At 55.3% G+C, this 27,018-nt stretch overlaps 1 protein-coding gene across 2 annotated transcripts in view; it reads right to left on the reverse strand.

Annotated features, from left to right (window-relative positions):
• CNKSR2 (connector enhancer of kinase suppressor of Ras 2) overlaps nt 1-27,018 on the reverse strand; it is a 93,290-nt gene that overhangs the window by 46,096 nt on the left and 20,176 nt on the right. The window contains exons 5-8 of one of the 2 annotated variants that reach the window (XM_078616446.1): nt 19,349-19,495; nt 16,889-17,022; nt 16,033-16,289; nt 4,750-4,836 (exon numbers count right to left, since the gene is read on the reverse strand). In XM_078616446.1, coding sequence (XP_078472572.1) covers nt 4,750-4,836; nt 16,033-16,289; nt 16,889-17,022; nt 19,349-19,495 — 625 coding nt within the window. The remainder of the gene's footprint in view (nt 1-4,749; nt 4,837-16,032; nt 16,290-16,888; nt 17,023-19,348; nt 19,496-27,018) is intronic. The other variant, XM_078616447.1, reaches the window with a different exon arrangement.

The following is a 27,018-nucleotide window of genomic DNA, read 5'->3' on the forward strand; positions in this document are numbered from 1 at the left end:
GACGACGATGTCGCGGGGGTGTTCTCTGCAATTCCCTCTGCAGCGGAGGGAGTCTCTTCCGTCGGGCAGTTAGGCGAGCGAGCGAGCCAGTTGTAGCGCTTGCGCCTCTGCAAGCGCGGCGACGCTGGCGCGGTTCGATGGGGAGGAAAACGAGTTCAATTAGGAACCCTGCGGGGCTCGGGTAGGGTCTCGACCCGGATTATTTCTGGGCCCTCGTTACGATTAATCTGCTTTGAGGGGTCACCGTCGCGAGCCTAAGCATCTGGAAGTTAAACAGATGAACGCCCAGGGCCAACGTTGCTGTCACTTTTACTGCGATTTATAATGAACGGGACGCGGGGTGGTGGGGTTGGTGGTGGGGCGGGGGGAGTGAGTGGGCGGACGGACGGGCGGACGGGAAACAGGGAGAGCGGGGCGCCGCCATAATGGTGAATTGACTTCGTGATGAATTTTAACGGCCGAGCGAGAGTAGACTGACGGTGGTGACTTTCGTGCGTTGCGATGACGAGCGGTAACTAAGCGAGAGAACGTTTGAGGACCGTCCGTCTGGGATACTCCGCGAGCCCTCGAATGATCCGCGCTGGGCGCGTAGTCAAGTTCCGTGAGCGACCCTGTCTCGGACACAAACGTGTACGTTTGACCGATTATTTTTTTCTTCTTCTTTGAGCCATCATCTTCGCGTCATCACGAGACGGACGAATCCGTTCGGAATATTCTCGCGCAGCGCGGACCCCTTAGTCCGTGTCAGGGAACGGCCGCGCGGAAACGGATCCCGCAGAGCTACCTCCTGAAAGTCCGTTTTGAGTGACCACTGGTCCAAACAGTAGGGGGCAGCACTTTCCTACCCATTCTACCACGTGAGCGTAATCTTTTCACGTGACAGCCACATTTAAACTTTTCATTCTCATAGCTGGAATGGAGCCAAACTAAGCACGGAATCAAGTTTAATGTAATTTATTTTCTTGGTTGAGACCATTAACTCACTAAATTTGAGAACCCAGATTAATAACAACTTAGCCTCTGTGAGCCTATGGGTGCATGTGAGTCTACGGGTCTCCATGCAAGTCTATGGGTGTCTCTGTGAGTCTATGGGTCTCTCTGTGAGTCTACGGGTCTCGATGCGAGTCCCTGGGTCTTTTTGCAAGTCATCGGTGATCGGGCCGAGGCCATCAACGCGCTGCACTTGGGAACCCGGTTAAAACACTGGCAGTGGCTGAAACCCCGGAGTCGAACCCAGGCTCGCGGCGGTGTCAGCTCGGGGCTCACATCTCGGCCACCAGGCCACCTGACATTTTAAAGAACCTTGTTTCACCCTGGCGCCTTCAGAATGGTTCTTATTAAGATGCTAGGCAAGAGGGGGGGGGGGGGGTCTGTCTTGTTCCATCACCGTGCCTTTATGCATTGATCATCATCATGATCGTCGTCGTCATCAATATCATCATGAGCCATGATCAATCCACTGCTGGGCCCTCTCCCCAAACCATTTCCATCTCTCACGGTCCTACGATGCAGCAATCGATCCTGCAGCACACAAGCACCTCCACGTGAGCCGATTCCATCGCTCCATCTCCACGGTGGATGGCCTCCCCGGTGCGTTACGTCCTTGGGCTGTAATTCCACTCTGGGTCTCAACCGCCGACAACCGCACGGGCCTTACCGGCTGATAGGTCTGGGCCCGAGTTCCCGGTTCGCCTTCGAACAACTACACTGGGTGTAATGACAAACAACAAATAACAACAACCGCTGTGCCAGGCTAGGTGCACCTTGAGCCCACGTGAAGTGTCGAAGGCTCAACTGGCAGGTCACGGGACAGACCCTGGTCCCATAGGTTTACCGACTCAGATGACTGGCAGAAGCACCACCTGTGCCCTGTACTGTTTTAGCCACCCAGCGCTCCGCTTGTTGTCGCGGTATACAAACAAGACAAAGATCCCCCGTATAGCCTTAACTGACTGTTGGGACAAGTGCTGTAAGCGAGCACCTATATAAGGCCGGCACGGCACATGAGGGGGTGGGTGGCCAGCACAATACCCAGCCGCCTTTGTCTCCCCAGTGCACGATGTCTACACACCGCACCAGGTACTCATTTGAGGCTGAGTCGAACTAGGAGAGGTCCAAGACCGGTTCAGACAATCGTCACTGGTGTTAACCGTGAGCGGGAATCTAAGTCGGGTCACCGGGTTCGTAGCTCAGAGCGCTAATGGCAACACTACCGGTAGAAAAACCGCTTGCGGTATACAACAACAACCGCCATTCGCCACTAAGTGGCGGTGACGTCACCACGACGCTTGTGCCAGGCCATGTGCACCTTGAGGCGGTATACACACACACACTCTGCATTTCCCCAGTTGTGTCCCTACACACGGCTGCCTCCGAACGTTCAGCGGCATCGTTGCACGCGGCCGTCCATTTGCTCCAACGTCGTGATTAGCGATCGATGGATAAGAACGCCAGGAAATGATGGTAGAACTTAATAGAGAGGGGTGCAGAGTGGGAGGTCAGGGTAAACACGCGAGCATTGTTCATCATTACGATATAATTTGCTGCCGTTCAATATCTCGTGCCCCCGAGCTTACGCTAAAATGTGGGACGCAATAAAAGAATGTAATTACTCTTATCATTATTAGTAGTAGCAGTCATAGTAATAACCATCGTGTATTCGTTAGAGCGGCCAGATAAAGGTGGTATGGGTGCCACGGTGGCGAGATGTTAACTCCCTCGCATGGTATGCAGGAGCTCGTGGGTTCGATCCCGACTCAGCCACCTGTACATTCGGAGTTTGCATGTTCTGCGCCGTGGATTTTTTTTATCCGGGCACCTCTGGTTTTTATCCCTCCACATTTAGAATCAACATCACGCATTCAGAGTATTTTGGCAGGACAAACATTTCCACGTGACGATAAGCCACTTTATATTCTTGGTTCTTTCGGTAAAGTCACGTAGAAGGGAAATAATAAAATAAAAAAATATAAAATAAATTTTACTGTTTAATATTTTTTATAATTTTATTATTCCCTTCTACGTGACTTTACCGAAAGAACCAAGAATATGAATCCCTGCAGTCACGAAAGCTTTAAATCAAAAGATAAGCCAGTTTGTTGAGCTCTCATTTGTGATTGCCAGGTCGCTTCCGAAAGAGAGCTCTTTAGCTCAGTGGGCTTTGCGAGCTGTTAAAATAAAAAAAAGTTGTTTAGTTTAGTTTAGTTTTTTGTTAGATATAAGTTAAAGGCACTCGCGCTCGCTTGGCCTGGGATGATCGCTGTTTGGCGACCACCGATTGCAGACGATTGTGGACAGCATCGAGCGTGGTCGAGTGGCTCTGCACTCGAGCGGAAGGTCACGAGTTCACATCCTGGGTAGGGGGCGGGTGGTTGACACAGCCCATCATCCATCCCTCCCTCCGGAGTTGACATGAAACAAGTACTGCTTTGTGTGGAAATTAAACACAGTGGTTGTCCAACGGAAAGACTTGACCCCCGCCATAGGAATGTGGAATATCCAGCACCGGTTGAGGGCTGTAAACAGGAGGTGTGCGCGCAGCCTCTCCGGTAGACGTGGTGATGTTGAACCAACGTTGGCTTGTATACCGGAAATCAATTTGACTTTACTTTCATTAAAGATGTCACAGCACACACAGGCGTGGTGATACTCAACAACAAAAATCCAGTTATCTCTGTCTCCCCAGTGCAGGAGTAGATATTGGGGCTCAGTCAATCTGGACGATGATAATGAAGATGATGCTTCTGCCAGGGTGGAGTAATGGTCAGCGCACTCGTGGACCTGCAGGTTCGATTCCATCTCCCTGTGCGGACGTTCAAGCAACGAGGGGGAAGGGGGGGTGGGGCAGGTTATCCCCAATCCCCCGCCTCTGTCCACTCAGCGGCGTGAATGGGTTACCCACCACATTTTCCTAAGATGTTTGACCTGAGTGGAAAAGTAGGCCAACATATCCTGTGAAGGTGCTCTCTCCGTGGCTCCCTTAAGTCGAGACCCTTCCGCCAGTCACGACATGAGCGGGCAGTTGCGGGGCTGCACCTTTACCCCTTTTGCCACAGCCGTGTGCGCCCCCCTCTCCCTCGACTGGTACCCCCCTTTTTCCACTGCCACATCCGAGCCGAGCCAGGGCAGGGCTGTCACGGTACGAGTGTGGTATCACCACTGGCTATTCACCCTGCAGAGCCAGAACCAAACGGCGATGTACGCCGGTCTCGCAAGGCATCCGAATCTGACTCGGGGAGGGGGGGGGGGCCAAGCAGGGCCAGGGGGCGAGGCTAACGACGCGTTCGTCATGTGGTGCGTCAGTTGGTGCACCGTTGGGGGGGAGGGGGGGGTGGTCACGGTGTTGCCGCGTCGTCTGCGTGCGTCATCTGCGTGCGTCGTCTGCGTGCGTCATCTGTGTGGGACATCAGCGGCGCGGCTCGTGCTTCTACAAAGGCGCGGCTCGGTTGTCGCCATCGCTGATCCATGGGCAGATAGCCCCATTGGGTTATCCACTGCACATTTCGCCATTTGTTTTCACTTTCCTCTGCCTCGTGCCAATATGCTCAAGTGGTGCCCATTTGATTCTGGCGCCGATCTCTAATGATGTCGTCGTCAAGCCATTCTCTGTTAGAGGTCTTCCTCCCTCTCCAGTTCCTTCCACTGTAGCGGCGCGACTCGGTTGTACGATGAGAAAACAACAACAACGTCAACAACAGCAGCTGTGTACCGACGCCGGGAGAACCGGCCCTCCGCCGACGCGACACTCACCCTTGTTTTTGTCTCTCCGGGCCGCGGGCACGTGCTCGGGCGACCACTCACAGTCCAGCACGGGCATGGAGACGGGCCGAGGCTTCCCTGCGCGAGGGGGCCACGGGGACACAGAGGGCCAACGTCACCGTCACTGTCGTCGCCCAAAAGCCCGCGGCTTCCTTGGTGTCAGTGGGGTGGTGGTGGGCGGGGTAGAGAAGTCCCGAGTGCCAGCCACAAGCGAAACGCAACGCCTGAGTCGGGCGTTGGAAGCGAGGCGTCACCCAGCAGGTCGGGAGGCGGGGGGCGGGGGCGAGGCGAAGCGAAGCGACGCGGGGAAGCAAGAAAAGCGACACCGGGTGCGGAAGCGCCAGCACCGGAAGCAAGTTTGCCGTGGAGGTAAAAGCGACGGCGCCAAGCGGAGGCCCGTCCAATCCGGCAGTCAAAGAGTCGCCGGGAAGCCAAGCAGGGACGCGGTGAGCGAAAGCGTCGCCGGGAAGCGAAGCGGCGGCCACGAGAGAAGCGCCGTGCGGGGTCGACGCGGTGCGGCAGTCGGTGTCCGGAACAGATTTGCATTGAGATCTGGCGGTGGTGGTCGTTTGCTCAACGTTACCGCGGGTCACCGCAGAGTTCGGATCTAGGCCGGGATTTAAATGCGTCCCGGTTTGGCCTGGAACAGGAAAAGGTGGTGACCCCGAAATGCATCACCCCCAGAGATGGAACACGATGACACCCGGAAGCAGAGCATCGTCCAGAAGCAAAGCGTCGCCCAGAAGCAGAGCATCACCCAGAAGCAAAGCGTCGTCCAGAGCCAGAGCATCGCCCAGAGCCAGAGCATCGCTCAGAAGCAGAGCCTTACCCAGAAGCAGAGCATCACCCAGAAGCAAAGCGTCACCCGGAAGCAGAGCATCTCCCAGAAGCAAAGCGTCACCCGGAAGCAAAGCATCACCCAGAAGCAAAGCGTCACCCAGAAGCAAAGCGTCGCTCAGAAGCAAAGCGTCGCCCAGAAGCAAAGCATCGCTCAGGAAACGTATTGTTGTGTGGAAGATGGTGTCAATCGGACCCAGGAAGCAGAACTTCATCCGGAATCAGTATCGGTTAGTTTGCTGGGCTAACCGATACCGACGACTGCTGAATTTCGACAATGTGCTACCAGTGTTTTAGACGCAGGAATGGATGATGCTGATGATGATGATGGGCCGAGTCGACCGTGGAATACGATTATTATTTCCGAACGTGCATCGTGGTGAGACCACGAGACGCAGTGGGTTAAATGGTGATCACAAAAACGATCGCGATGATTTATGACTGAGGAAGACTGACATCTCAAGAACTGTTTTCAGGAGAGTGCTGCCACCAGGGGAGATGTTTGGGCCGCGAATTCCGTTGTCGGCGATGAGAGTTTTAGCTTCGTGTGTGCGGGAGGAGGGAACCGGGGAACCCCGGAGACAACCCAGCAGCACCAGGCTGCTGCCCCCACGCCTACAACACCTGGCAAGCCCTGTAGGCGGTGCTGGTGGTGCTGGTCGCTCATCCAAGTAAAAGACAGGGTGGCCTCCCCACGCCGTGCGGGGAGCCCACGAGGCATATTTTTCCATACCTCACCGTCGTCGTAAGCGAGTGCCGACAACCCCACTTAGCTTGCGAAATACGATGAGACCGGGGGTGGGGGGGGTGGCGGGTGGTGGTGGTGCGGGGTGGTGAGACGTGGTCACGGCCGGCGGCCGTGCGGCTCGCGGTCAACGAAACCCCCAGAGCGGTCGCGACCGCTCGTCGAAAACAAAAGCGAAAAAAAACAACGCAGCGCCACGCGAACGGCCAGTACGCCGGCCAGCACGGTGATGGCGGAGGAAAAGGAAAGAAAGGAAAAAAAAACCGCCGACGGCTGCGGCGCGAGAACGAAACGCTTGCGCCGTGGAACGTCGCGACACCCGGTTATTGATGGGAGGCGGACGGCAAAAAAGGATGCACAGAGGGGGAACGTTTTATAATCGCACGCGGGACTTAAAGGATTTGAGAAGTCGCTTTTGACCCCCTGGCCCGCGACCTCCTGACCCGGCGAGCAAACCCCCGATCAAAAGGTGCTATTGTAGCCGCCGCTGCCGAGCGTTATTAACCATGAGCGGCCCGGCTTGACCCGGCTAGGCGGCGAAGCACGTGCCGTGGCACGTGGGGGATTTTGCCGGAACGGCGCCGACAGGACGGGCGCCAGAGGTCGCAAACGGGTTTGATTCCGTACCCGTACCCGGCCGCACCAGGGTCGCAAACGGGTGCCCGTACCCGGCCGTACCCGTAACCCTACCCGTACTCGGCCGGGTACGGGTAGGCTACGGGTATCGGGTACCTGATTGCGACCTCTGGGATGAAGCCATGTTGCAGGTGCGGGTGGGTTGATTCTAGGAACTTGAATTGTGAGAAGAGACAAGACGTTGGGAAATGAGTGACGAACAGTTACTCACCAGTGACTCACAGTCTACCCGTACCCGTACCCGGCCGCACCAGGGTCGCAAACGGGTACCCGTACCCGGCTGGGTACGGGTAGCCGGGTATCGGGTAGGGTACGGGTATCGGGTACCCGGTTGCGACCTCTGACGGGTGCTTCGACCCGAAAAGGGAATGGGCCCAGATCGCTCCAGTAGCAGCAGCCGAAGCGAAATTAATTAAATGTAATAAATAAATAATAATAATCATGATGATGTATAGAATCTAGGAGCTGTCGCGGTTGGTGGGGTAATGGTCAGTGCGTGCTGAAGATGAAGTCACCGGTTGCGATGCAAAGGTCACCGGTTCGATTCCAGAAGTTCACGGCGAATCTGGCAACGTGCACCAACTAAAAACTCGCTGCTTTGGGCACAGCGACGAGTTGCTTTCCCGTCGTTAAAGTCACGTCTCCAAAAGCGTCCGTCTCTCTCTCTCTCTCTCGTGCGCCTCTTCAGAGTTTCATGCTTTTGCTACCCCAGCCCACCGTTCAACAGCTGCCCCCCCACACCCCCCCTTACCCCCCACCTCCCCCCTCCTCCGACAGAAGCAGCAACAACGTCCGATTGCGGGGTGCTACACCTGCGAGATAACCAAACAGAAGCTGCAATGGTTGTTAAGCGCAAACCTATACTTCCGAAGATACCCAAACGATCGTTAAAGAGCCCGCGCGCAAGCGGCCCCCGCGCATCGGTGACTCGGCAACAGCGCGCTCATCTGTAGGCCTGGCCAGGCTCGCACACTGGTGATGACACACCGCGTGAAAACCCACCGAGCCGGAGAAGTGAAATCGTCGCCGCAAGCGTGGCGCTCGTCACCCCCACCCCCCCTCCCCCATCTCCGCGCTTGTTGCCGTCTCTACCATCGGCCAATTTCGCGATGAAACACTCCGGGGGTTTCGGGAGCCGTCATCTTGCGGTGCGCGCACAGCGCACCTCCCCCGGCTGGGCTCAGGCCGTGACGACGCGCGTCGCCTTCCAATTCCAACCGGCCAACGAAGACGCAAACAAAGCGTCCAACGCTCACGCCGACGCCGCGGCCGCCGCCACCGGGATTGTTAAGTAAAGGCCCAGCCCTGCAATTGCTTGCCTACACCGCCACTGCTGTCTCCCCACTGACTAAAGGGAGGGCATGAACGTCCGCCACAGAGATGGATCGATAAAGTGATAGCAACTCGTGCGGCGGCGAAGGTGTTAGGCGGATTGCTACATCGTGGGATTGTGGCTGGGGGGAGGGGGGGGGGCCTTCATCCAGCGGTGGATTAAGCGTGGCCGACGATGATGACAATGATGATGACGAGGATGAACACAAGTGTTAGCTGACACTAACCTCTGGAACAGACCCGACTATGCGCTCAACTTTCATTCAGTTCGGCTCAAACCTCGCATTGATCGACGGGCGCTCAGAAAAGCGTGCCAAACATCGCGCAGTGGCGGTAGCGGCGATGGCGGTGGTGGCAGCGGCGATGGCGGTGCTACAGGCGATTATTATTATTTCAACAGCGCTGACTCCGCTTCAAAAGCCCCGCTTAGGGCTACCTGGTTTATGTTTAATTTATTGTTTTCCCTTCCCTGCGTTCCGTGGGGCCACTGGATAATCGCAGCCGTGGAAAAAGCCGAGACCAATACCAATACAACCGCCATTCGCCACTAAGTGACTGTGGCATCACCACGTCGCCTGTGCCAGGCCAGGTGCACTTTGAGGCCACATGAAGTGTCGAAGGCTCGCTGACGGGAGGTCACGTGACAGACCCAGGTGCCATGGGTTGGCTGTCCGAGATGACTGGCAGATGCACCAGCTGTTCTCCATACTGTGCCAACTTGCTGTATTTTATCCACCTGGCACTCCGCTCATTGTTGTGAGCATCGCTCCTCTGCCTCCAGTTGTTGTTGGAGAGGAACTGCCCCCAGCTGCCCAGTAGCATCTTTCGCGAGCCTCCTGCATAGAGGCCACGCCATTCATCACAGATGCCGACGTCGGTAGGATATTCTTTTTCCTCTCTCCCTCTCCTCCTCCTTCTCCCCCTTCGGCGGTTTGTCGAGGCGCTGCGGCCCAGTGATCGTGTGGCGCACGCGCGTCCGCTTTAGCCGGGTTCGAACCGCGACCCGTTTTGGCGGAGGATCAATTTTCCTAGGCTCGCGATGACATGCGTCAGATCGCTCGGTTTTAGACACAAAGACGTTTGGCAGCTGGCTTCAGTAACAACAGCTCAGGGACAGAAGAATCGCGGAGACACTTCGACCCAACCACCGATTTAAGCTTAAAATAATAAGATTATTTGGTGGTGATGCTGCTGCTGTATTGGCAGTGGTGCACACAAACACAATTAACTACAACAACACAAATCAACACTATCGTCAAGAACAATGCAGTGGCCTTAAGTGGAAAAAAAAGTAGAAAAGGCAACATTTCGGGCAATGGGCCGTCGTCACAGCGCACACACGTGAAGACGTGGGTCACGCTCATCCAGGCGGTGTTCAATGGGATCGGTCGGCGATGACACATTCAGTGGGGGACCACGGAGCTCATCCTGTGCAGCTGACAAATGTGGGACCATGGCACCCCGCTCTGGAGAACAGCCTGACGGGTTCGGTGTGGGCCCCACTCGCCCGTTATAATAAGAGTGAGATTATTTGTCGATGCTGCCGCTGCCACGATGGTTGGCAGTGGTGCACGAGCACGATTAAGCAAGCAAAAAACCCTCAACGCATTCGTCAATGGCACCACCCTGGCCCTTGTTAATCGCGCATCGTCTACGCGCCGCGTGGGAGTTGAATTGATGCCCTTCCCGCCTTGCGAGCCGAGCGTAAAGACGTCTCTGCCCGTGCCGCCCCTTCAGCGATTCGGCTCGCGCGGCGACCAAACCGCCGCGGTGGTGGTCGCACGCGATGCGTGGCAAAAAAATTATATATATATTATAAATTCGACATCACCGTGTAAAATAATTTATTAAACGTTTAATTAATAAACACGCTAACGATCAAGTAAATGAGATGGGATTTGCACGACACCGGGGCTGCGAGCGTCGCCAGAATGATTAGCGTCTCGGATTTCCGATCAGTCGCGTTTTATTAGCACGTCACCCATGGCGAGGCATTAATCTAACGACAAATAATAATATAACTTCTACTGCACATCATCTCCAGACAGGATCATGCTGCTGATGTTGCTCCGCGCCAAGAGCCGAGTCCGTCAAACACAATCGGAGCAATTTCCCGCTCAGACGATCATTGGTACTCATCTCCTGTTTGCAGCCCTGCAGAGCCAGTGCGGTGGAAATTCCACATTCCTATGGCGTGGAGGACGAGCCTATCCAAATAAGACACCTGCTGTTGCCATCCCCACAAGGTGGTCATCATTTTATCGACCACAGAGGGAGGGATGATGAGCCGATTAAATGAATCCCCCCCTCGACTAGGATTCAAACTCGCAACCTTTTGACTGCGAGCCGGTTGGCTCCGTAGGGGGCGATGGAAGTTAAACATGCACACAGACATCCACTCCGGTGCTTCTCGTGACGACTTGAAGCCAGTGAGCAGCAGAAGAGAGCTCAGGATGGGGACAGCATGGAGGCGGTTTGAGCCAAAGCAGGTCATGGGGGTCGTTTGACCATACTTCACCGCGCCGGTCGGCACGGGTTGGCAAACGGCCTCGCTCTCCGCCGGCGTTCACCGTAGCCATGAACCGAAGCCACCGGTGCGCTCTCATGGTGCGAGCGCGCTAACTGCTGTGCCACCCACCGCCCCCCCAAAGCTCCCACCACCTCCCCCCCCCACATTATAAATCTCGTTTTTAATTAAATCATACCGGGAGTGATTCTGCGAACAATTTACACGTGTTACAGCGCAGCCGGTCTCGCGGATAATATATTCACGAAATCGGTGGCGACGTTCGCGTAGATACAGCAACGGCGAACACAAGAGCACATTCGTATTTTGACAAGATTAAAACCCTCCCCCCCCTCCGCACGTCTTCCCATAACCTGCCTCGCACGCAGGCGGAAATTTGCCTGCCGACGCTTTTCCCAAATCGATCCGACCTTCATTCAGGGCTCCCGCGTCGCATTCCCATTTTGCCATCGCCGGTGCGAGTTTTTTTTCGTGTTTCCCCCCCCCCCCCCCCCAGTTTACAATTCGGCATCTCTCACTGGGGAGCGGTGATTTTTCCATCGACTGGCCGTGGAATCGTTACCACCTTCGGATCCGTGTCTGCGCGCGCCCTCTCGCTACGCGACGGCGTTGAGTTTGCCGCAAGGAAAGGGGCCCCCCTTTCCTGCGGCCGGTGGCATCGTCGTCGTACCGGGTGGGAGGGACGATGGCCGGCGGTCGAGGCCGACTTCGCCAGCGACAGCTCGAGGAGGGAGCAACGCACCCGCGGGCACGTCCACGATGACCGCATTTGATCACGTGATGCGGATCGTCACACCTCGCGAACGTGCGGATTGGGGGCTTTCATCCGCGTGAGAATGGATGTCTGCTACCGAGGAGACGGAGTGATGACCGCATTGGCTCACGCGCAGGAGCTAGATTGGATCATCACGTCGCTCGACCGGCCGCGAGGGGTTTGGCGATGGCTCGGCAAGGCCTTCATCCAGCAGCGGATCGATAGCGGTTGACGCTGACCGTCGTCGCAACCGCAACAATCGTGAGCTCACTTTGGCTTGGTGACAAATGAAGGTGGGGGAGTGGGTCAGCTAAACGGAATTATGACATTTCACAAGGCGGCTAGCAGTCATGGCAACGATGATGAAGATGATGCTGAAGGTGATGAGGATCCACTGGACCTGCTAACCACGGCCGTGCGAGGCCAATTGTCCGATTAGGAATTCCGGCTAATCGCGCTAATCACCGCGCGGGCCTGGCACGACACGGAGCCGCGTGGACTGCCCGTCCCGCCAGAGGATCAGCGTTAAAATTGGAGCTTAACCTCCGCAGGGCGTCCCCCCCGTCTGGGTCGGCACGCCACATCCTGTCTGTCCCTGTGCACCCACTGACAACTCAGCAGCCGCATCACCATATCACGAGTAGCACTGTGTACTCTACAACGACTGTGGTGGTGGTCGACTCGCCCACAAAGTTGGTGCACGTTAAAGTCACCGACCCCAAGGGATGATGAGAGAGGAAGATGGGCAGAGTCGACGCCCTCCCCCCTCCCCTCTCGGTTATCCACCACCCCACCCCAACGAGGAATTGAACTCGGGGAAAACCTTCTGATCGCCGAGCCATCAGGCACCGGTTAACACACAAAGGTCACCGGGAGGTGGGGGGAGGGGCGATTTGGAGGTACGGCGGTGGTGGCCACAAACCACTAGAAGAATCAGAATCCTCCCTCCTCTTACAAACACGGGGGTTTGGGGGGGTTGGGAAGGAGGGGGGGGGCAGCAGAATCTCATCTCAGCAGACACACTTTAATCACGCTGGCATTAAGTGTACTTCCAAAAATATAATGGGGTTTTGTGTTTTTAACGCGTGCGTGCATGCGTGCGTGCGTGCGTGCGGTGCGATGGGGGAGGCCCGGAAGGGTGGAAAAAATAAATCGAGGCTGTCCTCTTCCCGACGTCCGTCCATGTTTCACGAATCAAAACAAACAAAGCGCGAGCGCACGCGTGCGGGAGGGCGGGCGGGCGGACACGCGCACGCACGCACGAGCACGAGCCCACTCCGCCACTCTGAGGCTTGTGAGCAACGCTCCGTCGTCACCGTCTCATTACGCTGCCTTTTGTTTTTGTAATTCAATTCCCGACGGGACCTCCGGAATCGGCATCAGCCATAAACCTGCCAGATCTCTCTTCATTTGGTTTTCATTTTCTTCGGGGGCGAATGCTGTTCATATTTTATCCGTAGCTGCTGCTGGTGATGATGATATTTGGAAAATTATTATTATCATCATTATCACCACGTGTTCTGACAATTTTCTCAGCAGGGGTGTGCGAGTAATCTGCGGTGTAAGTTATTGTTTTTTATTTGGAAAAATTTGAGCCGCCACCCCGGCACAAACACAATGGCCTGCTCTTGCTAGCGACCTCCAGGGTCAGCGTAACCAACAGGCTGTTCGACCGACAGGCTTGACAAGAGGATTGGAGAGGTCCACTGATGCCAACCTTCTCCTCCCACCTCCCCGGAGTGGAGGTTTGGTCTCAAAGCCACCCGTGAGCTGCAGAAGATGAACGTGGAAACATTCAGGAAACAAAGAGGCCTTGGAACCAAACCCTCCAATCACGGTTTTGGGCCTGGGACCTCTCATCCTCTCGTCAAACCTGGCCGCCGTCGAAGCGTCCTGTAGAGTGCTGCCAAGGTTGGAGGCCTCACACGCCCAACGGGCGAGTGGGGCCACACCAACTCGTGAGGTCGTTGGCTAGAGCAGGCCATTGTGTGCCGGGTGTCATGGTCCAAATTTGTGACCTACATGTCGACCCTGACACCTGCTGTATATTTGGAGTTTGCATGTCTCTCTCCCCGTGGTCGTGTGGATTTTTTCACTGGGTCCTTCGGTTTTTTCCCTCCACATGTGGAAACGTGCGTTGAGGTTATTTGGCTAATTTGTGGCCAGGTGTCGCGTCTGAAATAGATCTAGATAGCTCAGTGGGCCTTACCTGGTAAAATAAAAATAAATAGTAATCGTAATGTCTCATCGCTGACCCAACCATCGTGCCCGTCTGGATGAGCGTATCCCCCATGTTCGCGTACGTGCTGTGAAGACGGCCCATTGTCTGAAGTGTCACATTTTATACATTTGCTTATATTTAGGGCCACAGTGTTGTTATTGACGAACGTGTTGGGTATTTTGTTGTGATTTTAATTGTTGTTGTGCGCACCACTGCCAATGCAGCAGCAGCAACAGGCATCACCGCCAAGAAATCTTCATATTATTTTCGGCTTAAATCAGAGGCGGCTGGGTCGAAGTGTCTCCGTGACTCTATTGTTCCCAAGCTATTACCGAAGCCAGCTGCAAAACGTCTCGAATACAAAACCCGTGCGATCCGACCCGTGCGATCCAAAGCATGCCGTCGCGAACCTAAGAATCGATCCTTAGCCAAACGTGTCCTGGTTAGATGCCTGTACATCACACCACTGCCAATGCAGCAGCAGCAGCAGATAATTAATTGAAAATAAAAATACAATTGGAGCATGGGGAGGAGACGTGACGACTAGAATGTACGACGATGGCCGACGGTCAGGCTAATAACAAAAACAATGATGGAGTGGCGACCAAGGAATGGAAGCGTGTCCGACAGGACGTCCAGCGCTTGGGAGATGGAGCTATCAAAAAAATCACGTGGTGGCGCAAGTGCTTGCTGGATTTTATGACATCGCAGGATCGTGAGAGATGGCGACGACTTGGGGGTGAGGGGGGGTGGGGGTGTCCTGGATTGACCGCAGCTGAAGAATACGAGACTCAGTGGGGCCTGCCCTCAGTGTCTACTCCCGGAGCCAACCGCGTTTTAATTCCACAACAAACGCCAATAAAAGCCTCCGTTTGCTCTCGTGGCCCTGTCACCTACAAGTCGTTTCCACTTCCACACTTCTCTTGAAGTCCCCACGGTGAGGGGGGGGGGGGTTCTCCACAAGAAACGACACCACCACCACCCCCACCCACCCACGCGCACCCCTCACACCCAGGGACATCGCAAGCCTGGGACAGACACAGCTCTCTCTCGGAACGACAGGCTTCCCCGGAGCACTTCTCCGCCACGAAATAACATCAAATCCACCAAGAGCTCTCCTCTCGTTAATATTTCACACGCGTGGGAAAACTCGGCTGGCTCCGGGTGCCGCACGGATGCCAACGACGAATTTGCGAGATGCTGGACGGTGTTGATAACGTTGCTGTGGAATGACAAATCGGTTGATGGGCTTTTTGTTAAATATATATATTTTTTTGCGTTGAGTCAGACCGGAACGTATTTGATTTGACACACAGCGTAAGACAGGACGAGAGTGATGTCCTCTTCGAATGAGCATTGAGGCATTTGACGTGCATCTCCCGTTTACAGCCCTGCAAAGAAGCCAGTGGTGGAAATTCCACATTCCTATGGTGGGCGGGGTGAGTATCTCCTGAGGACAAAGACTTGGTGTTTTGACTTCACCCACAGAGCGGAACTCACTTTATCGACCCCGGAGGGATGACGAGGCATGATGGGTTTGAGTCGACCCACAACCTGGATTAGAACTCGGAAGAGCCCTTCTGATTTGCAAGCTGCAAACTCACGAAGTCTGACCCCACAACTGTCCAGAAAAAAATACTCCAAAAGTGACTAATTTGGAATCCAAACCCATCCTAAAAAACATGGATCTTTTGAGGCTTTTCTGGGCGTCCTTGCCTATTCACGTCCAACAGTAAACGATCATTGGTCTCGCCGAGCCTGAACCTGCCGATGAGACACGTGAATGTCGAAGCCGGTCCAGTGTTTGCTTAGTATGACACCAGGCGCCGTTGTAAAGTCACTCCCAGAAGGCCGTGTGACCAATGGGGTGTAAAAAAAAAAACTCATACAAATTATTCAAAACAAACGTATTTTATAGTTGATAGGTACGGAAAAGGGGGCGTAATTCCTGCCTGCTTAATTTCATTACTTGTCACCATGATCCTTCTCCACTAGGACGCCGATGATGATTTTTCGTTCAATAATAAGACAATCCAAAGGTCGGCATCTCCCATCTCAGGTGAGCACTGGAAGGAACTCACCAGGGTTGGCTGCCCTGCTGCTAATGACCCACCCCGAGCTGTCCAATCACAGCACCGATATGAATATTACGCAACCGTCACACGACTGGCCAGCACTGTTCTCTCCGTGACCCCTGACCTCTCCCCCCGGGGTGGTCTCACCGTAAGACGAGGGACGCGGCCGGCGCTCCGATCCCGGGCCTCCGCCTCCCCTGCCGGCGGCCGATTGGCCGAGCTCGCCGTTGCCGTGGTAGCAGGGCAGCAGGGTGCGTCCCCCGTCGGCGACGCGTACCAGGCGCTTGCGGTACTGCTGGTCGAGGCACGAGTTGGGCGACTCGCTGCGGCGCGCCAGCGACAGAGCCTCCACCCCGGCCGCAAGCGGCGCCGGGCCGCACTGTTCGGGCTTCGCCTCGCGGTCGCTGGGGCGGTGGCGGTAGAGAGGGGCGGAGAAACAAAAATGAGAAGATATTTTTTAGATGATTTGCGGCGTTTATCCGATGAAACGTGCCTCGCGAATGTTTATATACGGCGCTTGAGAGTTAAGGCGATGGCAGCGGCAGCGGTAACGTAATCGAGGATTTCAAGGGTTAACGGGGGACAGGAGGGAAATTACAGGCCGACAACAACAACAAAACAACCACAGCGACAACAACCACTTTGTGATGATGACGGTGGTGGTGGTGGTTGTGGTGGTGATGATGGTGGTTGTGGTGATGGTGGTGGTTGTGGTGATGGTGGTGGTTGTAGTGGTGGTGGTGGTTGTGGTGGTGGTGGTGGTGGCGGCGGCGGCGGCGGCGCTGGTGTGAGCGTACTGCGTGTTGAACTAAGTTCGCAACGTTCGCAGCCGACCGTGCGAATGGGAGGTGCGGGGGAAGGACAACAAAACCAAACACAAAAACAAGTCCTAAAGCCATCACAGGAGGTGCTACTAATAGCTCGCTATTCGCGAACACCACTTGTCCCAAACGTCCGCTAACGGATCCCCCGCGGAGCTTTGTGTGTCCGTGGGCAGCCTCACCGTGGCGTGTACGGCTCGTTGGGGGGAGGGGGGATGAAGAGGTTGAGGAGAGCCGACTTGGGTCGCTTGGAGGGCGTTTCGACGACCCTCACCGGGGAGCATGGGTTGTGCACGGGACTCACGCCCGCCAGACCCTGGGGGGTAGGGGTTGGGGGGGGAAGAGATGGGGGAGGATTGTCATCATCATCATCATCATCACCGGCAGCAGCATCATCAGTAGTAGCATCATAATCATCATCATCAGCATCCGCAGCAACATCATCATTATCAGTAGCAGCGTCATCATCAGTAGCAGCATTATAATCATCAGCAGAATCATCATCATCAGTAGCAGCATCATAATCATCAGCAGAATCATCATCATCAGTAGCAGCATCATAATCATCAGCAGAATCATCATCATCAGCATCCGCAGCATCATAATCATCAGCAGCATCATCATCAGCATCCGCAGCATCAACATCAGCAGCATCCGCAGTATGATCATCATCAACAGCAGCATCATCATCAGTAGCAGCATCATAATCAGCAGCAGCATCATCATCAGCAGCATCCGCAGCAGCATCATCATCATCATCAGCAGTATCATCAGTCGTAGCAGCAGCATCATCATGGCCCTTCTACATCAGAGCACATAAATCAAGATTTACGTTCAATTCGTGTGCTATTATGAAGGGCCATTGTCCGAAACGTTGCCTATAATACATGTATTATCCTGCTAAGGCCACACGTAGTGTTATTGACGAACGTGTTCAGTGCGTCTTGTCTGTCTCGTATGATCCTCTCTCTCTGTGAAATGAATAATGAGCCCGGGAGTAACAACATGGCATATGATTTGCATACGCCTTGCCTAAATAACAAATAAGCTATTGTCACGTTACGCGATTCATAATAATTATAATTTTGACCTTTAATCAACTATTCATTACACCACTGTGCTCCGTACTGCGATCGTTGTTCAGCCAAACATATACTTAGAGGAATAACGGCCTAATTAAGGCATCCGCTCTCTTGGGGTGAGGGAGGGGGGGGGGGGGCGGTGGATGGAGGGGGGGGGCGAGCGGAACCCAAACAATAGCCGTGGTGGTGCGTAATTCATCCGATACGCGTGGGACAGCGTGCTCGCAACAATAGGCGCCTTTGGATCCGCTATGCACCCCCCCTGCCCCCCCCCCCCCACAAGCCAATCGCAATTAGCGATGCTGCTCGCGGCTCTGGGATTGTGGCTCCATCCAGGGATTGGTCCGGAGTTTGGCCGACAGAACTCCACTGCTACGTAAGGTTACCCACGTTTACCCCCCCTCCCCCCCGTGCGGATTGCCTGGGTGCAAAGCAATCATTCCAATGCTCTCCGTCCACCCCTCCGCAAGGCGTGGAGTTGTAATTAAAGAGACGAGGTTTTAAAACAAACATTTTTAATCCCGTTGTTAGTTCGGGGCAGACCAACACCAAGGCGACTGCGTGCCAACAGTTGCATCTTAATCTTTGTTTTCTAACACACGAGCCAACTAATTATAGAAAATAAATAACGCCAATTATTTATTTGCCAGACATTGCCACGCTGGTGTGGTGGTGAGCAGCACACCGGCCTTGCCAATACAGAGGTCGCCAGTTCGATTCCATCTCCTGGAGCGGAAGCTGAAACAACGGAGCCAGCTTCTCAAATCTGCCCCCATCCCCCACTCCCCCCAACCACCTCTGTCCACCCCAAGTCAACCTTTTCCCGTTCCGATGACGTACTTTGACGTACGTCATCAGTTTTTCTTCCGATTCCATTCCGAAACCGGAAGAAACATTTAAATTAAACAACTTTTAATCTGTACCGAGGCTCCCACAAGGCCTTGCGGGAGGGCGTGTGGCACAGTTTGGCGCCGGCTATCGTAGAGTGCGGTCGTGTCGCTACAGTTCTCTGCGGTGAGTACAATAGCTTTCAATATAATGGCGCTCGCGCTAACTGCAGTGAACGGGAGCCCCACCCTGCAGCATGCAGACGTCTCGGAACGGGAAAGGATTAATGGATCAGCAGGCCACGTGGTGGTGGCGGTGGTGGTGGGGTAACGTGTGGGTGCTACCACTCATGCCTCCCGGCATGGAGTCGTCAGCCAAATCGCCTGTCTGGAGCCCCCTCTGGCGGATGCCCTTCTGCCAGCAGTGGCACGAGCAAGCAATTGCAGGACTGCACCTTTACCTCCTGGGATGTCCGTCCAATTCCTTTATGGGGAAGGCGTTGCACTCCACTTGCCGGAGTTTACAAACTCACTTTCTTTCTCCGACAGTCGCCATTTCTTTGACGGGACGTTAACCCCGGATCGCGACGATTTGCCACGTCACGATTCGTGACACCCCAAAATAGAACATGGTCCAAAACCACGATTGCTAACCATGAACCCTAGAAATCATGACAATTCATCCAATCGCGCTCGTGGGGGCTCGCCGCTCGCTCTCCTTGCCCCTCCCCACCTGCAGCGCCAGCGGCTTCCAGCGCATGTTCTTGAGTGGCGCAGGGTCCGAGTTGAGAGTGCACTGCGGCCTCTTCTTGAGCGTGATGGTCACTCCGCTGGGGTCGTGGCGCAGCGCGTTCACCAGGTTCCGCAGCTGCCAACCCACCTGGGGAGGGGGGGGGGGTCGGAGGTCGAAACGAGAGAGGGAGGGGGGCGAGCGTAAAAACGTGGCATCGAGGCGTGGATCTATCGGAGGGGGAGATCGCGGACGACGTGGTGACATCTGCGGAATTTTAAAAGCGCGGCCTTTCACGACCCAATGTCGTGTCGCGTACCCTCCGCCGCCTCGCACAGCACAAGGTGGGCAAACGTCGCGCCGACGCATTCTTGTTTCGACACGCGCTCCGCCGGCAATGTTGGGAGAGAAATCCACAACACCGTTTGACGATTGTGCGCGACATTTCTCCTCCGGTATTTGGGCAATGAATAGGAGGTGTGTGATGTGTGTGAGGTCAGGTGGACACCTATGGGGGGGGGGGGGGGGGCAAGAGTGGAGGAGATTTTCACAGTTCCGGCAATCGACCGGTTGACGCTGGCTGTAACTACCGGGGGCCGAGACCATCGACTCGCCGAACCTGCGAGGCAGCTTGGGTTTTAGTTCGCGGTTAAAATTGTGCGTTTCGAGCGGGAGCATTTCGGCAGCATCTCCAACCGGCCAAAGCTTCTCGCCTCTCCCCCCCCCCCAACAGCGTCCTCCCCCTCCCCCCGCAACCTCCATCTCATCCACCACTCTTCAGCCAGACACCACTTCTCTCGGCAGGGCAGGGGGCAGGGTGCAGGGTCGTGGTGGGAGGGAGGCGGAGGGGGAACTGTGGGAAAACTGGCAATAAAAAATATAAGAAAAACAGTAACGGGATACTTTATCGTGCCTATTAGCGGGGGCCGTGTAAACACGATTTACGACCACGCTTTATTGTGGAAAACACTGCGAATTATTAGCATGCCCGTATTAAGAGAGAGTGCACGTGACAAAAAAAAACTGAAAAAAAATTAGTATTATTTTTTATGGGGCAGATCACAATTTTCCTGATTAATACGCCGACGACAGCGGCGACGCCGGGAGACCCTGCAGAAAAACTCTTTACTCTGCGACTTCCCCCTCCACATCTATCTTTACCCCCCCCGCCCGCCACCCACCCACCCTTCAACTAGGAACTTCCAGCTGCGACGAATAATTACGCTTAAAACATTCCACCGACGAAAGCACAAAACAACCAGCCTACCCCATCAACTACCACCGTCACCGCCGCCTCCTCCTCCTCCACGGCTGAGATTGTATCGGCCGTGATAGCGAGGCCCGGTTATAGTCAATCCGCCGGTAGCGTCCGACTGCCGCACCCGTGCCCAGACGTTCATCCCCGACCGTTCGTCGTGCGTAAATAACCGCCTTCGGATGCACGCCGGCGTATTATTATTATTATAACAGCTCGTTAATCGCCAGCTATTACGGATGAGTGATTTCAATTACGCGCAAATTGGCCCTCCTTCCGTTGGCTCGGAAAGAGGGCGATGTTATTTGGGTAGTTTTACTTGTTAGATTTATATATTGTTGTTTTCTCTCCCCCACCCGTCTGGCTCCCGTTTGTCTGGTGGAATTGTAAACGTGCCAAAGCTGGGTGTTTTTATTTATTTATTCTTAACATAATAACCGTATATTTATTTTATATCGGTCGTGTGCCTCGGTGGCAGTGGAGTGAGCGGCTCGCAACCGGAAGGTCGCGAGTTCAACTCCTGGTCTGGCTGGATGGCGCGGGGGAGGGAGTAGTGGGAAGTCGACTCAGCCCATCATCATCATCCCTCCCATCGGGGTCGATAAAACAGGCACCAGTGGTTGCTGTCCAGTGCAAAGTGGAATTTCCATCGATGACTTCTGCAGGGGCCGTAAACGGGAGACGAGCAACGCCGCCTCAATTCTCATTTGAGCGACGGGAAATCACTTTGGCGTCCGACTCCGCGTGATTTACGAAGTTGCTCCAATGGGAATTGAATTGTCAACTGCGCGCTAAGAGGCTGAGTGTTACCACTCGTGGGCAAGCGTGGGGCGAGCAATCACGCACGTCAAACACGATTTTTTTAAGCGTCGGAGATCTTGACTGGGAGCTGGGGACAGGGTGGGCAGGATGGGTGGCCTCAATTATTCATGTATTTATTCTAAAACACAAAAAGCAAAAAAGGTTCAAAGCTACAGGATTAGGCCGAGTCACACCACCGTGATATTTGACTGGAGAGGGGGTAATGGGGGAGAGGGGGTAATGGGGGAGAGGGGGTAAAGGGGGAGAGGGGGCAATGGGGGAGAGGGGGGGCGAGGGGGGGGGCGAACAGGAGACATGCTACAATGCAAAACTCTCAAGCTCCAATGCAACTCCACCCCCCCCCCCCCACAGAATCTTTGATCTTAGCCCCCTGAAGGATTATGGGATAAAGAGTAGGGGGGGGGTGTAAAATAACACGGCTTCCCAGACTTTTCACTTGTTTTTTTTGTTTCACGATAAAAAAAACAAATTCCCGCTGGGTTCCTTCCACAGCTGATCTAATTCGCTACGTTCACAAAGCGCCGCGCTTCATGCGCTCCCCGTCGCAATCACGGGGCACGCCGTGCGCGTCGTCATCGTCGTCCGACGTCGCCCGTGACCTCTCCACCGTTGGATCAATGTGACCTTGACCGAACCGATCCATCTCGGCAGCTGCACGGAAGCCGATTTTGCGGCTCCATCTCCACACGTCCCCCCTCCACCTGCCCCCCACCACGTGTTTATTCGTCGTGCTTTTGAGCCGGCGCGGTTTGCGCCAGGCGACGGCCGTCGGGCGACCCGCACCACGTCGGCAGAAACTGCGTTTCAAAACATCGCGGCGCAGCCCCTGCAACTGCTTGCTCACGCAGCTGCTGGCTGATGGAACTCTCGAGTGGGGGGTTGTTGGGGATCGCCTCCTTCCACGCTTGCTCGTAGGGGGTGTTATAGTGGCTAGGAAATGTTAACTAACTCGCCTGGTATGCAGGAGGTCGTGGGTTCGAGCCTGACGCCTGCCGCTGTATATTTGGAGTTTGCATGTCTCTCTCTCATCATCACTGTGGCTAGATGTTAACTACCTCGCCTAGTATGCAGGAGGTCGTGGGTTCGAGCCTGACGCCTGCTGCTGTAGATTTAGAGTTTGCATGTCTCTCTCCGCGTGGTCGTGTGGATTTCTCTCTGGGTCCTCCAGTTTTTTCCTTCCACGTTTAGAATCAACGCGAGTCTAGAGAGCATTTGGCTGCTACAAATTCCCACGTGGTAAGCCACGTCGCTGAGCTATCAGTTATGGGCCAGGCCGCTATTTACAAAAGAGCTGCATAGCTACGTGGGTCTTACATGGCAATGTAAAAATAGTCATGTTTTAGGTCTCGGAAAGAGGCAGGAGTGCCCACACTTTACCCCACCACAGGGGACCTGCCGGTTGTGGTACCCCCCCCTCTCTCTCAATCGTCATGGCCACGCTGCCTTGGGGCTGTTCTTTGTGAAACACGACTCCCTCTCGTCCCCTCGATTTGTTTTCTCTTCCGTCTCGACACGGGCGAGCACTCTATCGACAGAAGGTAGAGAGAGGAGGCAGCGGGATCAGACCCCGAAGGACGTGTCAGCCGCAGCACAATGAAGGGATCTGATGTCGTCCCGGCATCCACAGTCGATCGCTAACAGCACTTGCCCCAAGAGCCTTTGTGGGCTATAGAGGCGGAGGCAGGTGGGGGGGTCTTTGCCTTTGTATGCTAGTAGAGTACACGTGGGTGGGTGGGTGAGTGAGTTTGTGGTTGGGTTTGATGATAAAGACGTGCTTGTGTGAGCATGTGTCAGGGTACAGGCTGAGTCACTTTGAAAGATAATTTCGCCCTACGATTCTGATTGCGTATCTAGAAATGTGTGTGTGTATGGGCATGGTGCTCTGGGGAGCGGTTGTGCAGTGGTTGGCGGCGCTGTGCTACGAACCCGGTGACACGAGTTCGATTCCTGTTCACGGCCAACACCAGTGACGATTAGCTGAACCGGCCCTGGGCCTTCCCTAGGTCGACTCGGCCTCAAATGTGGTGTCTAAAAACATCCCCACCGGGGGAGACAAAGGCGGTCCTGGCGTGGTGCTAGCCACCCACCCCCTAAATGTGCCGTGCCTGGCCCCTCACAGCACTTGCCCCAACAGTCTGTTAAGGATATACGGGGGATCTTTGTCTTTGTGTATCGGCGCGTAGAGCGGTAGCAACGCGACTTTGATTCCCGGCCACGGCTAAGCCAATACCAGTGGCAAGCCACGTCGGAACGGGTGCCAGGCCTCGGCTGGGTAAACTCAGCCTTAAATAAGTACCCGGAGCGATGTGCAAAGATGTGCATTGGTGTGCGAACGAGGCAACCAAACGGGCACGGTGTGGTAGCCACACCACCGCGAGCATTAATAGGTGCTCGCTCACAGCACGTGCTCGAACGATTTGTGAAAAGCTTATACAAGGGGGGGGGTGGGTGGTGTTCTTTGTCCTTGTGTGGATGTACAGACGCAGGAGGGAGTGTGGGGCAGGGGGGGCAGCGGAGAGATCACGTTACCGCCCAACACCCCAATTGACCCTTTCCCACCACCACATTCCCACCACCACCACCACTGCCACCAACCACCACCACCACCAACCACATTCCCTCCGCACCAGTGAGTGAGCTCATTGATTTCCACGCCAACTCTATTTCCGTGACGTCGCACCACCCCCACCCACTCGGAGCCCACTCGGAGCCCACCTCGCATCTCCTCCACCTGGCGACAGAATGGTGCCATTACTCCAAACGCCACAAAGGCAAAGATCCCCCGGATAGCCTTCGCGCACCGTTGGGGCAAGTGCTGTTAGCGAGCAGCTATTAAGTGCGGCATGGCGCGCGAGGGGGTGGGTGGTCAGCACCACGCCCGGCCGCCTTTGTCTCCCCAGCAGTGATGTTTACACACCGCACCAGGTACTCATTTGAGGCCGAGTCGTCACCGGTGTTGGCTGTGAGTGGGAGGCGCTGGGCGCTAACCGCTACACTACCGCTCCCCTCAATCTCACACACACACACGCAGAGTACGTACACACGTACTCTTACACATAGCAGAGGCAATAAAACAAGTGCGAGGTGGTGCCACATAACTATGGAGTTGCAGAAGCACTCTGACGGACTGCTGGCCCTGGACTGAACGTAACTCAACCATACTCAGCCATGGGTGCCCAAGCAGAAACAGATTGGAAGTAAAAAAAAAATTGAACAAATGTCTCTTCCACTAAACCACATGGAAGATTTACTCACCAAAGCTGATAAAGATCGGCCGTCGAGCCTCGAACGCTCTGTCGGGGCAAGTGCTGTTTTAGTAGCGAGCGGCACCCTGTGAAGGCCGGTGCGGCACACGAGGGGGTGGGTGCCCGGCACCACCACGCATTTGACAGGTGCCCAACCAGAATCGTAGGGAGAAGTCATCTTTGAAGGTGATTACCTGCCGCTCAAATGAGCATCCAGGCATTGGCGCTCACCCCCTATTTACAGCCCTGAGCCAGCGGCGGAAATTCCACGTTCCCATGGCAAAGTGCAAGTCTATCCATGGGACAAGTGCTGTCAACTTCCCCCCAAATCGGTGCGTATTTTATCGACCCCCTGGGGTGGAACGTCCATTGTGGGGTGGGGGGCGGAGGGTTCCGGGCCCCCTCCTCCGATTTGCTGTACCCCTAGGGGATTGCTCTGCCCCACCCCCACACCCCCAAAACCAGGATCTGAACTCACAACCTTCTGGCTGCGATGCCCTCGCTCTACCGCTGAGCCACCCCATCGGTTATAAATTACAGGGAAGGCGACGTTCCAATTCCAAGCCGCTGCGCGTGTCCCAACCAGTCTCGACCCCCCCCCCCGCCGCCCTTATTAAATCACAGCCAGTCTGATCTGCTTGCAAACACCCAACGCCGAGTCAGCTGATGTCACACTGATATCTCAGTGAAGTATCGATGAATGGATCACCCTGTTTGCCACATCAAAATGACCATGAGCGTCATTGCCGCAATTATAAATAGCAAAACTAAGCGGGCGATTTGTGTCCTTCGCATATCCATGTCTCCAAGTGCAAAAATGTTTTCGCTACGCAAACTATCAGCCGCACGGCCTTCTGGGAGTGCATAATTTTTGGTAGAATTGTTTGCAGACAAGCAAACTCTGCTGCACCGGTTTCATCGGTAGAGTAAGACTTGAGTCAATGCCGGTCAACCACCGATCTTACAGGCAAGGGACCCTCCCCCCCCCCCCCCCCCTTACGACACAGGGTCTCAGTTCGATGCAAAATTCTAGAGGGGCACAAAATGGGAGGAGCAAAACGACCAGTGGGTGAAGGAGCTTCATCACTGGAAGAACGTACGGAAGGATGTGATGGCAGCTGATGCCACCGCCTGCGATGGCCCATCGCCACCACCGGTGACAGCTCATCACCACCGCATCGTCACCGCCACCATCAATGGACCCATCACGTGACCACCGCCGAGCGTGACGAGCCGCCACCGCCGCCCACGGTGGCCCATCGCGCGCCGGCGAATTAATCCCTGCGCCGCTCTTTGACGCGGCGCAAAAGTCGTCCCGCCAATTAACGTCGCCACTATCAATTAGCGGAGCTGCGTGGCGATGGGGCATCGCGCACCGCGCCTGGCGGTCTAATTCAATTTATCCGCTGGCGCCGCTGGATGCGCTTGCGAAATCAACAACTGGCACGAGACGAATTAAACTCAGAAACACGCGGATCGGAGAGCGGACCGCCGGCTCGAGGCACCGTCGTCTCCACCGTCAAGGAGAGGAAAAGTGCACGGCACCGGAGGCGGTGGGTGGGGGGCAGGACGCACCGCGACTAGTGACCAGCAGGGCTCGCAGGCCGTTCGTGACGCGTAAGTGGTGGCCACAAGGAGGGAATGGACACTCTCCCCCGAGAGAGAGAGAGATCACACCCGCCGCGCAGATGGAGCGCCCCGAGATCGGCTCGTTGCGTGGGGGAGGGAGCTCGATGGATGCGTGCGCTGCGAGGGATGGCGACGGCTTGCAGAGATTGACGGTGAACTTCCAAAGTCGTCATTTGAATTCTGCTGCGTTGGAGAACAATTGGCCACGCAAACGTGCCGTGGGCTTTTACAGTCTCAAAAAATCTTCACATTCACACTTAAAACAAGCCCAGCTCGGCTGGTTCGCAATCGCGAAGTTGCGAGTTCAAACCTCGAGACAGGCTTTTGTTCTTCCTTTCAAACACAGTCACACAACGCTCGCATTAGCGGGGGGGGGGGGGAGTCCACACATGGTTGTTTTATGGTGTAATGGACCGACCGTCCCGCGTGCACCCCCCAGCACCACCGTAAGAAATGTGGAATTTCCATCGCTGTGGCTCCAAGCCTCCGTCCGTGGGGATGAGCAGTCGGCCGGGTGGGTGCGGGGGGTGGGGGAGCAGGGGGGGGAGCAGGGGGCGAGCGGGGGGAGGGGGGCGAGCGGGGGGTGAGAAGTGCAGGGACGCGGTGACTTTGATTCTCGCGCATTCGGCGTTTTGCTTCCCAGTAACTTGGGTCGCGTGGCGTCAGCGGCGACTGTTCGGAATGCGCCCCTCCCCCCCTGCCCGCCGTATAGATGATGAATG

The sequence above is a fragment of the Lampetra planeri genome, chromosome 50, assembly GCF_965212315.1.
Source record: "Lampetra planeri chromosome 50, kcLamPlan1.2.h2, whole genome shotgun sequence".
In the NCBI taxonomy this organism is placed as follows: Eukaryota; Metazoa; Chordata; class Hyperoartia; order Petromyzontiformes; family Petromyzontidae; genus Lampetra; species Lampetra planeri.